We start from the raw sequence: 15657 nt of genomic DNA, 5'->3' as shown, positions 1-15657 counted from the left end.
CCTTGTCATTATAGTGCTGTAAGGTGGGATTCAACCTGTCCTCAGATCCTTGTCATTATAGTGCTGTAAGGTGGGATTCAACCTGTCCTCAGAGCCTTGTCATTATAGTGCTGTAAGGTGGGATTCAACCTGTCCTCAGATCTTACCAGGGTTTGGGCTACATGGATATTGTTATATTTGAGTCCAATACCAATGAGATTTTGAAGATTTTCCTCCGAATTTGTTAAAAACAAAAACTCTGAAATCTTTCGGTGGGGGTGGAGTGTATACCTGGATTAGCTGGTCTATCTGACTATGTAAGATAAAATTTTGTCCCGACAAGTCCTCCTAAAGTTGATTTCAACAAATGTTATATGTATGAGCAGTACATGAAGGTATACATTTGGTATTTATATGTCGGTTTTAACACTTTTTCCCAGGGTTATTAAAATCTCTCATCAATTTGTTTTCTCTCATATTTTTTCAGATTATAAATGTTTTCAACCCCTGAAAATAGACATTTTGTATCATTAATATTCCAATGAAGATGTAGTTAGATCTTAGCAGTAATATTTGTATTTGTTTCTCTTCGGTAATCTTTTAATAGCAAAGCGGAGATTGCTCAGCATTTCACATTCCATAGTAAACTGAACCTGTTGAAAGAAATGGCAGAGTCCATTATGTGATATAGGGATGCTGGGGACGGGATTTGTAAGAGGTCCTTGGCTTTTTGCCAGATAAATGTTCTTTTTGATTCATGATAATGTCAAAATTGAAATTTAGGCTTTTGTATAAGTAGATATTCAGATTTAAAAAGGTTGTATTCAATTTCAATTGAGATACTGTTTATATCTTATGAACATGGTTTATTTTCGCTAAATTGAAAATTTCATGATTTTTATTTTTTTTATCATTGTGGATTTAATTGCTTGGTAAAAATTCAAAGTTTCAGCTTTGAATAATCTTCTTCTTTGAAATGCATGATGTCTTAATCATTTGAAGGGTTGCAATTACTTTCCAATTTTCTGCAGCTTCCTCAATCTGTGTATAATGTTAAGTTTGGAGTTTCTGCTTTCTAATAAATCGACATCGATTGATGAAAACTTTAATATTTTGATTATTGAAGAGAAAAATGTTCAGGCTTCAAAAAGACAGACTGTTAAGGGCATTGATAGGTGGGCTTGAGTAGAAATTTACCAAGGGAGACAATCATTAGAATATCACAGAGCAGAAGCAGACATGATTTAATGAACTACATTATCTAACCTTGTTAAAGCACTTTGCATTAACGAAAGCAAGAAAAACCAGAATAAACTTAAAATACCCCCATTAATGGATATTCCATCCATTACCTGCGTGTATGATGTCTGATTGTCCAGCTATCAACCCAATAATCTGGTTGTCCCACTATCAAACCACCACTTATCTTGTTGTCCCACTATCAAACCACCACTTATCTGGTTGTCCCACTATCAACCCGCCACTTTACTGGTTGTCCCACTATCAAACCACCACTAATCTGGTTGTCCCACTACCAAACCAATAATCTGGTTGTCCCACTATCAAACCACTAATCTGGTTGTCCCCACTATCAAACCACCACTTATCTGGTTGTCCCACTATCAACCCGCCACTTTACTGGTTGTCCCACTATCAAACCACAACTAATCTGGTTGTCCCATTATCAAACCACCACTAATCTTGTTGTCCCACTATCAAACCACCACTTATCTGGTTGTCCCACTCTCAAACCACCACTTTACTAGTTGTCCCACTATCAAACCACCACTTATCTGGTTGTCCCACTATCAAACCACCACTAATCTGGTTGTCCCCACTATCAAACCACAACTAATCTGGTTGTCCCCACTATCAAACCACCAATAACCTGGTTGGCCCCACTATCAAACCACCACTAATCTGGTTGTCCCCACTATCAAACCACCACTTATCTGGTTGTCCCATTATCAAACCACCACTTATCTGGTTGTCCTTACTATCAAACCACCACTTATCTGGTTGTCCCACTATCAAACCAATAATCATGTTGTCCCACTATCAAACCACCACTTATCTGGTAGTCCCGCTATCAAACCACCACTTATCTGGTTGTCCCACTATCAAACCTCCACTTATCTGGTTGTCCCACTATCAAACCACCACTTACCTGGTTGTCCCACTATCAAACCACCACTTATCTTGTTGTCCCACTCTCAAACCACCACTTTACTAGTTGACCCACTATCAAACCACCACTTATCTGGTTGTCCCCCTCTCAAACCACCACTTTACTAGTTGTCCCACTATCAAACCACCACTTATCTTGTTGTCCAACTATCAAACCACCACTAATCTGGTTGTCCCACTACCAAACCAATAATCTGGTTGTCCCACTATCAAACCACTAATCTGGTTGTCCCACTACCAAATCACTAATCTGGTTTTCCCACTATCAAACCACCACTTATCTGGTTGTCGCACTATCAAACCACCACTAATCTGGTTGTCCCACTATCAACCCACTAATCTTGTTGTCCCACTATCAAACCACTACGTATCTCGTTGTCCCACTACCAAACCACTAACCATGTTGTCCCACTATCAAACCACCACTTATCTGGTTGCCCCACTATCAAACCACCACTTATCTGGTTGTCCCATTATCAAACCACCACTTATCTGGTTGTCCTTACTATCAAACCACCACTTATCTGGTTGTCCCACTCTCAAACCACCACCTTACTAGTTGTCCCACTATCAAACCACCACTTATCTGGTTGCCCCACTATCAAACCACCCCTTATCTGGTTGTCCCACTATCAAACCACCACTTTACTGGGTGTCCCACTATCAAACCACCACTTATCTGGTTGCCCCACTATCAACCCACCACTTAACTGGTTGTCCCACTATCAAACTACCACTTATCTGGTTGTCCCACTATCAAACCACCACTTACCTGGTTGTCCCACTATCAAACCACCACTTATCTGGATGTCCCACTATCCAACCAATAATCTGGTTGTCCGTCTATCAAACCATCACTTATCTGGTTGTCCCACTATCAAACCACCACGAATCTGGTTGTCCCACTATCAAACCAATAATCTGGTTGTCCCGCTACCAAACCACTAATCTGGTTGTCCCACTATCAAACCACTAATCTGGTTGTCCCACTACCAAATCACTAATCTGGTTTTCCCACTATCAAACCACCACTTATCTGGTTGTCCCATTATCAAACCACCACTTATCTGGTTGTCCCCACTATCAAACCACCAATAACCTGGTTGGCCCCACTATCAAACCACCACTAATCTGGTTGTCCCACTATCAACCCAATAATCTTGTTGTCCCACTATCAAACCACCACTTATCTGGATGTCCCACTATCCAACCAATAATCTGGTTGTCCGTCTATCAAACCATCACTTATCTGGTTGTCCCACTATCAACCCACCACTTAACTGGTTGTCCCACTATCAAACTACCACTTATCTGGTTGTCCCACTATCAAACCACCACTAATCTGGTTGTCCCCACTATCAAACCACCACGAATCTGGTTGTCCCCACTATCAAACCACCACTAAGCTGGTTGTCCCCACTATCAAACCACCACTAATCTGGGTGTCCCCACTATCAAACCACCACTAATCTGGGTGTCCCCACTATCAAACCACCACTAATCTGGTTGCCCCCACTATCAACCCACCACTAATCTGGTTGTCCCCCTATCAAACCACTAATCTGGTTGTCCCACTACCAAATCCCTAATCTGGTTTTCCCACTATCAAACCACCGCTTATCTGGTTGTCCCACTATCAAACCACCACTTATCTGGCTGCCCCACTATCAACCAACCACTTTACTGGTTGTCCCACTATCAAGCCACCACTAATCTGGTTGTCCCACTATCAAACCACTAATCTGGTTGTCCCACTACCAAATCACTAATCTGGTTTTCCCACTATCAAACCACCACTTATCTGGTTGTCCCACTATCAAACCACCACTTATCTGGTTGTCCCCCTATCAAACCACCACTAATCTGGTTGTCCCACTATCAAACCACTAATCTGGTTATCCCACTACCAAATCACTAATCTGGTTTTCCCACTATCAAACCACCACTTATCTGGTTGTCCCACTACCAACCCACCACTTAACTGGTTGTCCCCCTATCAAACCACCACTAATCTGGTTGTCCCACTATCAAACCAATAATCTGGTTGTCCCACTACCAAACCACTAATCTGGTTTTCCCACTATCAAACCACTAATCTGGTTGTCCCACTACCAAATCCCTAATCTGGTTTTCCCACTATCAAACCACCACTTATCTGGTTGTCCCTACTATCAAACAACCACTTATCTGGTTGTCCCACTATCAAACCACCATTTATCTGGTTGTCCCACTATCAACCCACCACTTATCTGGTTGTCCCACTATCAACCCACCACTTTACTGGTTGTCCCACTATCAAACCACCACTTATCTGGTTGTCCCACTATCAAGCCACCACTTATCTGGTTGTCCCACTATCAAACCCCCACTAATCTGGTTGTCCCACTATCAAACCACCCCTAATCTGGTTGTCCCCACTATCAAACCACCAATAATCTGGTTGTCCCCACTATCAAACCACCACTAATCGGGTTGTCCCCACTATCAAACCACCACTAATCTGGTTGTCCCACTATCAAACCAATAATCTGGTTGTCCCACTACCAAACCACTAATCTGGTTGTCCCACTATCAAACCACCCCTAATCTGGTTGTCCCCACTATCAAACCACCAATAATCTGGTTGTCCCCACTATCAAACCACCACTAATCGGGTTGTCCCCACTATCAAACCACCACTAATCTGGTTGTCCCACTATCAACCCACTAATCTGGTTGTCCCACTACCAAATCACTAATCTGGTTTTCCCCCTATCAAACCACCACTTATCTGGTTGTCCCACTATCCAACCACCACTAGTCTGGTTGTCCCACTATCAAACCACCACTTATCTGGCTGTCCCACTATCAACCAACCACTTTACTGGTTGTCCCACTATCAAGCCACCACTAATCTGGTTGTCCCACTATCAAACCACTAATCTGGTTGTCCAACTACCAAATCACTAATCTGGTTTTCCCACTATCGAACCACCACTTATCTGGTTGTCCCACTATCAAACCACCATTTATCTGGTTGTCCCACTATCAACCCACCACTTTACTGGTTGTCCCATTATCAAACCACCACTTATCTGGTTGTCCCTACTATCAAACCACCACTTATCTGGTTGTCCCACTATCAAACCACCATTTATCTGGTTGTCCCACTATCAACCCACCACTTTACTGGTTGTCCCACTATCTAGCCAGCAGTTGTATAGTTGTTTCCTAGATAAACCAGTATAATCAAACAAGTACAAATAAACCTGTGTAAACTGACAAGTACAAATAAACATGTGTAAACTGACAAGTACATATAAACCTGTGTAAACTGACAAGTACAGATAAACCTGTGTAAACTGACAAGTACAGATGAACCTGTGTAAACTGACAAGTACAGATAAACATATGTAAACTGACAAGTAAATATAATCTTGAGTTAACTGGCAATTTCTAAAAATTGTCCAAAGTGACAAGTTTATAGAAACTGGTCTAAAGAAATGAATAAGAAAGGTCCATTTTAGTGGTATTCAATACTTTGAATGATCGAATGTGTCAAAATTGAAAAGTTCCAATTTGAAAGCAGGTCGTCTCACAGCTGATGCTGGTATGAAAACCAATATGGCTGTCATGCTCATAACAAGTTTTGTCAAACAAAGATGGATGGACCTATTTTTTACTAGACACCAAGCTGTGGTGATTAGCCGAGACGGAAAGAACTCTTCATTATCATAGTTATGGTATAAAGCATAATGTTACAATGCATTGTCTAGACCTCGTCCTAAACCATCTCTAGTGTTACACACATTTATCTTTCTTTTCCGTTTCAGTCGTTTTCACTATTGACAGTTGTCCTGTATTTTATTAACTCATTCACCCCTGAAGACACATTTGAACTCTTCCAGTTCAAGGGTTGGAATAGTTCATTATGAAACTACAGGGGTAAATGGGATAAGACATATGGTAAACATGCTTACAGATTTTTATATATGACTGGCAATAATGTGTACAGACCGAGGTGTCGGATATATTTTTAGAACAAATACAGTACACATTAATTAGTAGTCTATCAACAATGATTATTTATGAGGAAAGATATGTTAGACAGTCTTTTATGGACATAAGATTCATCTATTGAATGCCATATCCTACTGTTTACAAGGAGAAATATGGTAGACAGTCACCACATAGACTTATGATCCTAACCTGGACTCTGATCAGCCTCAATTCACTGTCATATCCTACTGTTTACAAGGAGAACTATGGTAGACAGTCACCACATAGACTTATGATCCTGTCCTGGACTCTGAGCAGTCTCCATTCACTGTCATATCCTACTGTTTACAAGGAGAAATATGGTAGACAGTCACCACATAGTTTTATGATCCTGTCCTGGACTCTGAGCAGCCTCCATTCACTGTCACGTCCTACTCAGTTTACAAGGAGAAATATGGTAGACAGTCACCACATAGTCTTATGATCCTGTCCTGGACGCTGATCAGCCTCCATTCACTGTCACGTCCTACTGTTTACAAGGAGAAATATGGTAGACAGTCACCTCATAGACTTATGATCCTGTCCTGGACTCTGATCAGCCTCCATTCACTGTCATGTCCTAATGTTTACAAGGAGAAATATGGTAGACAGTCACCACATAGACTTATGATCCTGTCCTGGACTGTGAGCAGCCTCCATTCACTGTCATGTCCTACTGTTTACAAGGAGAAATATGGTAGAAAGTCACCACATAGATTTATGATCCTGTCCTGGACTGTGAGCAGCCTCCATTCACTGTCATATTAATGAGACAAAACGTTATCAAGATGCACTGGATTTCATGCTTTTATCGTGTTGAGTGAAAATTCGTTGCAGTCTGTAATTCATCCATTTTTATGTCGGCTTCATAGAAATCAAGTCTGTTTGATGTGTCCTTAGTGTTCGGCTACAATATATGTCCTGCTTGAAATTGAAAAAATTGAAAAAAAAAAGTGAGAAATATTTCCTTGAATAATCAATACTGTTATTTCAAACCACAATATATACATTTGATAGTTTTCATGCTGTCAATGTCATGCCAAATTTAGCTTTACTGTGGCCTTCATGTCATGCTGAGTAACACACTCCTTTAAAGGAATCTGTAGGATTTGAAGACTTTTTTAAATATCTAAAATTAGTAAAAAAGTGGGAGTGGTATATAACAGAACAATACAGTATTAAAAAGTATACTGTTCCCATAAAGGTCACATCTCTAATAATGGTGGTACAAGGCAGGAAGACAGAAAGCATGGGGAAGGGAAAGGAAGCATACAGGCAGGTGATGTTAGAGGAGGGATAGGAAGGATGGAGAAGGGAAGGGAAACATATAGGTAGGTGATGTTGGAGGAGGGATAGGAAGGATGGAGGAGGAAAGGGACACATACAGGCAGGGGATGTTAGAGGAGGGATAGGAAGGATGGAGAAGGGAAGGGAAGGGAAGCATACAGGCAGGTGATGTTAGAGGAGGGATAGGAAGGACGGAGAAGGGGAGGGAAACATACAGGCAAGTGATGTAAAGGAAGGGAAGCATACAGGCAGGTGATGTTAGAGGAGGGATAGGAAGGATGGAGAAGGGAAGGGAAGCATATAGGAAGGTGATGTTGGAGGAGTGATAGAAAGGATGGAGAAGGGAAGGGAAACATATAGGTAGGTGATGTTAGAGGAGGGATAGGAAGGATGGAGAAGGGAAGGGAAATATGTAGGTGGGTAAAGTTTGAAGAAGGGAAACAGTATGGAAATAGAAAAAGATTGATGATGAAAGGGTAAGCTGATAGCTGACATATTATATACACCGGCACAAAACAACACATATACTTGTTACCAGCATTGTCAGTGAATGTAATGTAAGGATACATGACTCACTGTTTCTGTTGCCAGAATTTTTATATAAGATTTTCTGGAAGAATGCTATCACTAGAAACATTAAAACCTACGTTGGAAAAGTTTGTTTAATGCCACATCAATGCAATGATACAAGAAGCTGCACAGCATGTAATGTCCTCAGGAGTAAACTGCTATCTTATATTTCTCCCTAGGAAGCTGTGGTTTGAGGATTTTTTTAACTTTTTGTAGACTTTGTAAGATAAGTATCTGTCAAGCCTTTTAATGACCCAGACAATTATGGGCTTAGTTGCCTCCATTTTTGCTTGATTTCAGGAGGAGGTGCCACTGGTTTTGGTCTACTGCCAGTCAGAAAATAATGACACCAACATTAGCCATTAAATCTCCACAAAACTCAATTACAGAGCACGCCAGGATAAGTTAATTATTACTATAGATGTCCGTATGTTTGATTCTTATATACCACACTGATTCTAATAAACCCCACCTTTCCCTACATTCATAGTTTCATGGAGGGAAGGAGATCATTATATATCTGACAATTCCACTCTGACATTTGGAGTAAAAGCCAGGATGATCAGTGTGTAGAAAGTTGTTGGCTGTCTAACCAAGAGAGTGTTCCACAAGCTACTTCAGAAAGAAATTCCTCAAAGCTTGTATTTCTGTATACAGTACTATAGCAAGGTGTGTGTTACTCTGTACATCACAGTCAGGAACTGATGTGTCAGGAGTTTGACCCCCAGGTGCTGGGCATGTTTTCATATAGAGTCAGCAGTCCTAGCATTTCTCATAGTCTAGATGTATGCTACCATCAAACGTCTTATGTATCTCCATGCAAAGGAGTACAACTCTAATAAACCTAAAAATACCTTTATTTACTACTATTTTAACCCTTTCACCCCTAGGTAACTTTAGTAGACTCTACCATACATTGATCTGGATGAGTCCATTATGGTATACAGTGGTGAAAGGGTTCATGTATTCATTGATAATATATATAAAAAAACATACACAGGAATTTATGCTTTGATAACACATGATTTAAATAATTCGATATTATGGCTAGATGTAAGGGAGATAATCACAAATATAATGGATAAGGTATCATATAGCCTTAAGTTCAACCAGATATTTGTTGGCAATAATAAATATTTCCCTTACTTTCCATTTTGAAAATTAAAAACCCTATTTTTCAAAATTAAAAAATGTTCTCTCTTACCATTAAATAATTTAGGTTAGTTTTTGCTGTTGGTGTCAAATCTACAATATATGTTTCAATCAATGTGAAGTGATATTTGTTGAAAGGTAAAAGACTTGTGAAATCGGTAAGAATTGTCTCCCCTTTTTCATGTTTTTGAGAACATGTATCCAAGCATATTGCTTCCAGTTTCAATAACTGTTGGTGTATCATGTTCCTTTTGACCTGACCCATACATATTTTATCACAATTAAAGCCTCAGATAAACTGAACATCCTGTAACTATTTTGCTATCATCACAAAGCTCGTTTTTTCCCCAAAATGTTTTCAACTCATCAAACATTGCCAGAAAGTAGTTATCATCATTGTATATAATTGTCCATCAAGAACGGTGAGAAAAAACTCAACAACTGGTGACAAATGGTGTATTTCCATGGTTACTAGTGTTGTATCATACAGGGGATGTTTCTTTGGTTACTCTGCGAACAAATGAAATTGTTACTTTCTTTCTATTTTTTAGTGGGTTATTACTCATCATGATATCCTTTCCTTATCTTACAGATGCCAACGTTTATGTACTTTTTTGTACACTCTCGCACAGACAACAAAAACAGCAAATCTATTGAAAACGAGAGATGTGTAAATATCTTACCGTTTGGCAGAGTAAAGGGAAACAACTCCCTCTAGAAACTCTTAAATCACATTTGACTGCTAGTTACACTTTCATGTCCTTTTGTTGATTTCTCATAGATTGAGTGCACTATCTCCAGGTGACCTAATGCATAGACTGAGTGTAATATATCTAGGTGACCTAATGCATAGATTGAGTGTAATATCTCTAGGTTACCTAATGCATAGATTGAGTGTAATATCTCTAGGTGACCTAATGGAAAGACCGAGTGTAATATCTTTAGGTGACCTAATGCATAGACCGAGTGTAATAGATCTATGTGACCTAATGCATAGACTGAGTGTAATATCCCTAGTTGACCTTATGCATAGACTGAGTGTAATATCTCTAGGTGACCTAATGGATAGATTGAGTGTTATATCTATATCTCTTGGTGACCTTATGCATATATTGAGTGTAATATCTCTATGTGACCTAATGCATAGACTGAGTATAATATCTCTAGGTGACCTAATGCATAGACTGATTGTAATATCTCTAGGTGACCTAATGCATAGATTGAGTGTTATATCTATATCTCTTGGTGACCTAATGCATATATTGAGTGTAATATCTCTATGTGACCTAATGCATAGACCGAGTGTAATATCTCTAGGTGACCTAGTGCAAAGATTGAGTGTAATACCTCTAGGTGACCTCATTCATAGACCGAGTGTAATATCTCTAGGTGACCTAATGCATAGATTGAGTGTAATATCTCTATGTGACCTAATGCATATATTGAGTGTAATATCTCTAGGTGACCTAATGCATAGATTGAGTGTTATATCTCTAGGTGATCTAATACATAGATTGAGTGTAATATCTCTAGGTGACCTAATACATAGATTGAGTGTAATATCTCTGGGTGACCTAATTCATAGATTGAGTGTTATATCTCTAGGTGACCTAATGCATAGATTGAGTGTAATATCTCTAGGTGACCTAATGTATAGACTGAGTATAATATCTCTAGGTGACCTAATACATAGATTGAGTGTTATATCTCTAGGTGACCTAATGCATAGATTGAGTGTTATATCTCGAGGTGACCTAATGCATAGACTGAGTGTAATATCTCTAGGTGACCTCATGCATAGACTGAGTGTAATATCTCTAGGTGACCTCATGCATAGACTGAGTGTAATATCTCTAGGTGACCTAATCTATAGATTGAGTGTAATATCTCTAGGTGACCTCATGCATAGACTGAGTGTAATATCTCTAGGTGACCTAATCCATAGATTGAGTGTAATATCTCTAGGTGACCTAATACATAGATTGAGTGTTATATCTCCAGGTGACCTAATGCATAGATTGAGTGTTATATCTCGAGGTGACCTAATGCATAGACTGAGTGTAATATCTCTAGGTGACCTAATAGATAGATCGAGTGTTATATCTATATCTCTTGGTGACCTTATGCATAGATTGAGTGTAATATCTCTAGGTGACCTAATGCAAAGATTGAGTGTAATATCTCTAGGTGACCTCATGCATAGACCGAGTGTAATATCTCTAGGTGACCTAATGCATAGACTGAGTGTTATATCTCTGGGTGACCTAATGCATAGATTGAGTGTTATATCTCTAGGTGACCTAATGCATAGACTAAGTGTAATATCTCTATGTGACCTAATGTATAGACTGAGTGTAATATCTCTAGGTGACCTAATGCATAGACTGAGTGTAATATCTCTAGGTGACCTAAAGCATGTGAATATAACAAGGTTCTTAGTGAGGTTCTTGATATAGGTTCTTAGTATAGTCAGGTTATTAGATGGTACACTTAGATAGCTGTTCCCAAATTTTAAAAAAGTTTACAAAATTTCGTCAAATAATACACAGTTTTGTGACATCATCAACACCAAATATATTGAGCTGACCGAGGTTTATGCAAATTACAGGCTGTTTATAGTTTTATTGAACTGATCACATGTTATTGTATTCAGAAAATGAAACTTGTATCCCCTGATCGGGCTAATGTATAAAATAGTTATGAACCCTTCACAGAAAATACTGTAGATATAAAAAAAAAACAGTTTTGAATTTTGGTCAGATGGAGTTATCACCTTATAACCTTACTAAAAAGAAAGCCAGGGGACCATGATAATTAACATGTAACACTGCAGTTGAAGACAAAGCAACATAGCGACATACTTCACCATTTCATAGGAATATATATGTTGACATGTAAAGGAATGCTGGGACATTGAATTTAAAACTTTTAATATTTTTAGTGAGATTTAACAGTCGTGAGATCAGGATACCTGTTCTTAGCTATTATTTCAGGGTTTTTTTTTAGACAGAAAAGGTCCGAAATAGATCATCCCCGTTGGATAGTCACCCTTACCCAGTGACATTCATGTGTACTATGTAGTTAAGTTAGAGAATTTTATTGTATGGCACAAACAATTATCATTTTATGATACAATTATTTGAAGGGTAATATTTTCTTTCCATCCCTGCTGAACAAAATGTCTTTTTGTCATTTCAGCTCCGGTACAAGTCAAATCATATCACCATGGCAGTTTGGAGGATATAAAGGGAGGTTACTCCAGTGAGCCAGACACTATAGTTTGGAGGTCAAATAATTCAAACTACTCCGCAATACAATCTAGGACTTTACCCCAAAAGCCGCCATCTTCAGGTCGAAGACAGGAACAACATCCCAAAAATGCACCCCGCAAACATCCGCGTAGACACACTGTAGGTGGTGCTACCCTAATGCAGGAAGGTCCTGAAGAAAGTGCAGAGGTAAGTCATCCATATTTCTTGTCATTTCCTACAGATGGTACGGTGTTGATGATACAATTAGTGATACTTAAAGAAAACAGTGGTTAGAAATGAAGGGATTAGATGTGGGTTTTGTAGACTGATCTTTGTTTTAAATGCATTCTTGTTCATTTTGATCTTTAATGGAAATGTCAATCAAAATTAAATGAAAAGTATTTAAAAATTCATGAAAGTTTGCCTGCTAATAAAACTAAAGTACATTAAACTTTGTGATATTTATTCTAATTGTATGAATTGACATTGTACTGTCTGGAAGCATTATTTAGCTGTTTGGTCTGCATGTTGTACTGTGGTAAGTGGTGTTGTTATGGATGAATAGTCAGACAAAATGATACAGATTTGCTGTAAATGTGTTTGCTTCCAGGAATTTTCTATTTAAGACGAAGAAAATCAACAGACAGCCATCATGATCTGTGCAATTTGTCTCTCGTACTTCTTTATTGAATTTGCAGTTTAGAAATAGAATAGAATAATAAAACCTAACTTTGGTCTTATTGCAAGAAAACTCATTGTTTGATTCAATCAACATATGAGTGGAAATCTAGTGCATCTTGTTTGTATAAACACAGATACTTTAAACAGAAATTTAAAAGAATTTGAATTTTCCAGAAATCAGTGTTTGTTATCAGGTTAATTTTCAATGGGTTGATCAGACAAAATTCAAAAATTTGTATGTGTCTGTACAGCCAATGAAAATGTGGAATTTTCAATGTTAACACTGAAAATTGTCACATGGAATGTTTTTCCTTGGGAAAAATCATGTGCTGAGGTTTTTATAGGATGGTCCCATTTACGTGTTTTAGAAACACACCAAAAAATCTTCCTAATTCTTCACGACTACAATTCTGAAAATCTGATTCCAAAATAGTTTATTTTCTTTCCAAATTGATATTCACAAAGCTTCTGGAAACTGCCCTTGATAAGAAATGAACTTGCTGTTGTAGTATTGGGGTAACATTTCTCAAAACAGATACAAGGGAAGCAACTCCCACATTGAAGGAAGTCATTGAGAAACGATCATTTCTGATTGTATGTGTTGCCTTTAGGAATGTTTATTGAAGGAACAGTTGGCTATCAAACACTCTGTAAACTTTGATGTGGAGGGGTTAGGTGATGTCTGTGGCTGTGAAAGTGTTTTATAAAGTGTGTTTACTTTGATAACAATCATATGACAGATTATGCAACGCTGCTGGCATACAAATCTGTTTTCCTCTATCTTAGTGACGGTACTGGATCACTACTGCTGGCTTTTACTATCTCGTGGGGGAATTGAAGAACCATTAACTTTGATTGATTGTTTTCCCTTATGTTTTTCTGTTTTTTTTTTTTTTCAATGGATTGCATTTGGTGGTTTGGTTAGAAGTTTGAAGTAATTTTTGTTCTTCCGAAGGAGAAGTGTTTATAGAGATTCACGATGCTGTTTTTGTACTAGACAAAATGCTTATCTTTTGAAGTTTTGTATTTAGATGAAAAATATTTTAGCTGTTTCATTTTAAAGAAAATTTGTTACTGTGAGGTATATATATCCTATTACAAAGCAGAAATTGTGATAGAAACAGGATCATGGACCTAGAATATTGTTTACGCCCCCATGGCCCACTCACTCCTAAGTCACTTTCATTATTACATCATACAATAAACAATCTTGTATAACAACAGAACTATTTCTTTTGGGCAATGATAATTCTTTGACCTTGGAACATTTTTTTCACAAAATTTGACTTTCAAACTTGTATGACGTATATTTCTTGATGAATCGTCTTGGCTACCTGATGGTCGGAGATGATTAATGGATCTATACGACAAGTGATGTAATCGTCAAGAAGTGCTTACCTGTAATTACTACAGGTATATATTGTTAACAGAGCTGACATGATAATTACAGGTGTGCTACGTACTTGACAGTGACTCACAGCGAGAGTTCGGCTACCTGTTGGTTAGGGAAATTTATTTCTNGCGGCAAAATCAAAATTTAATAATGGTTTATAATGGCAATGATACTTTGAATATTACATTGTTAATAACTTGATTGGAATTATAACCCTGAGTTGACAGTTTGAAACTTTGAAAATTTTGAGCCAGACCTATCCCCAAGGGCTGTAGGGTGCGGCCCAAAGGAGTTAGTGTGCTAAAATGTCTTCATTTTCCTTGTTTAGAATCAGAGGTGCTATAAGTTTCAAATACTTTTTAGTCTTAAATCTGTATGCTAGATATTGAATAAGGTGGTTTTATTGTTTTTTTGTCACTTTGAATAATATTTCTGTTCGTGTTAAAAACAAAATCAACTCTCTGTATAAATATATCAGGTGACCGTTAAGGCCCATGGGCCTCTTGTTTTTTAACCTATATATAGTCGAGCTGGAGATTTCACAAGTCTCAGACTAGCGGCCTACCCTTATTGCCTAGCCCTATAGCCCCATAGGTATTCAACATTATAAAGACACACCTGTGATTATACAAAATTTTGTTATAGATACAGTATGCCAATAATGATTACAACAGCTTTCTAGGATTCATCCATGATGCTAGAGGTCAAAAAGGTGGAAATATTATATGACTTTTGCTGAAATTAGAAGGAACAGGAATTTATAGTTCAGTATTTCAGAATATGGGAACATTGATTGTGCTGCAGTTTTGATCACAAATGGAAAGTTCTTTTTGACGAGGATGAGTTTGAGGAAAATGTGACTGTAGAACTATTAGTCATATCTGGTGTAAACATTCAACATATATGTCAAACTGCTTCTGATTGACTGGTGTAAACATTCAACATATATGTCAAACTGCTTCTGATTGACTGGTGTACACAACATATATGTCAAACTGCTTTTGATTGACTGGTGTACACAACATATATGTCAAACTGCTTCTGATTGACTGGTGTAAACATTCAACATATATGTCAAACTGCAATCTGATTGACTGGTGTAAACATTCAACATATATGTCAAACTGCAATCTGATTGAC

General features: G+C 38.1%; 1 protein-coding gene across 9 annotated transcripts in view; it reads left to right on the top strand.

The window, feature by feature from the left end:
* LOC110452905 (sickle tail protein-like) overlaps positions 1 to 15657 on the top strand; it is a 223951-nt gene that overhangs the window by 102354 nt on the left and 105940 nt on the right. For all 9 annotated transcript variants that reach the window (XM_021501649.1, XM_021501646.1, XM_021501647.1 and 6 more), the window contains one exon: positions 12391 to 12650. In XM_021501649.1, the coding sequence (XP_021357324.1) occupies positions 12391 to 12650 (260 nt within the window). The remainder of the gene's footprint in view (positions 1 to 12390; positions 12651 to 15657) is intronic.

This window comes from Mizuhopecten yessoensis, unplaced genomic scaffold (genome assembly GCF_002113885.1).
Source record: "Mizuhopecten yessoensis strain PY_sf001 unplaced genomic scaffold, ASM211388v2 scaffold6971, whole genome shotgun sequence".
Lineage (NCBI taxonomy): Eukaryota > Metazoa > Mollusca > Bivalvia > Pectinida > Pectinidae > Mizuhopecten > Mizuhopecten yessoensis.
The sequence above is the reverse complement of the archived record's forward strand: the minus strand, read 5'-3'. Positions and strand labels throughout refer to the sequence as shown.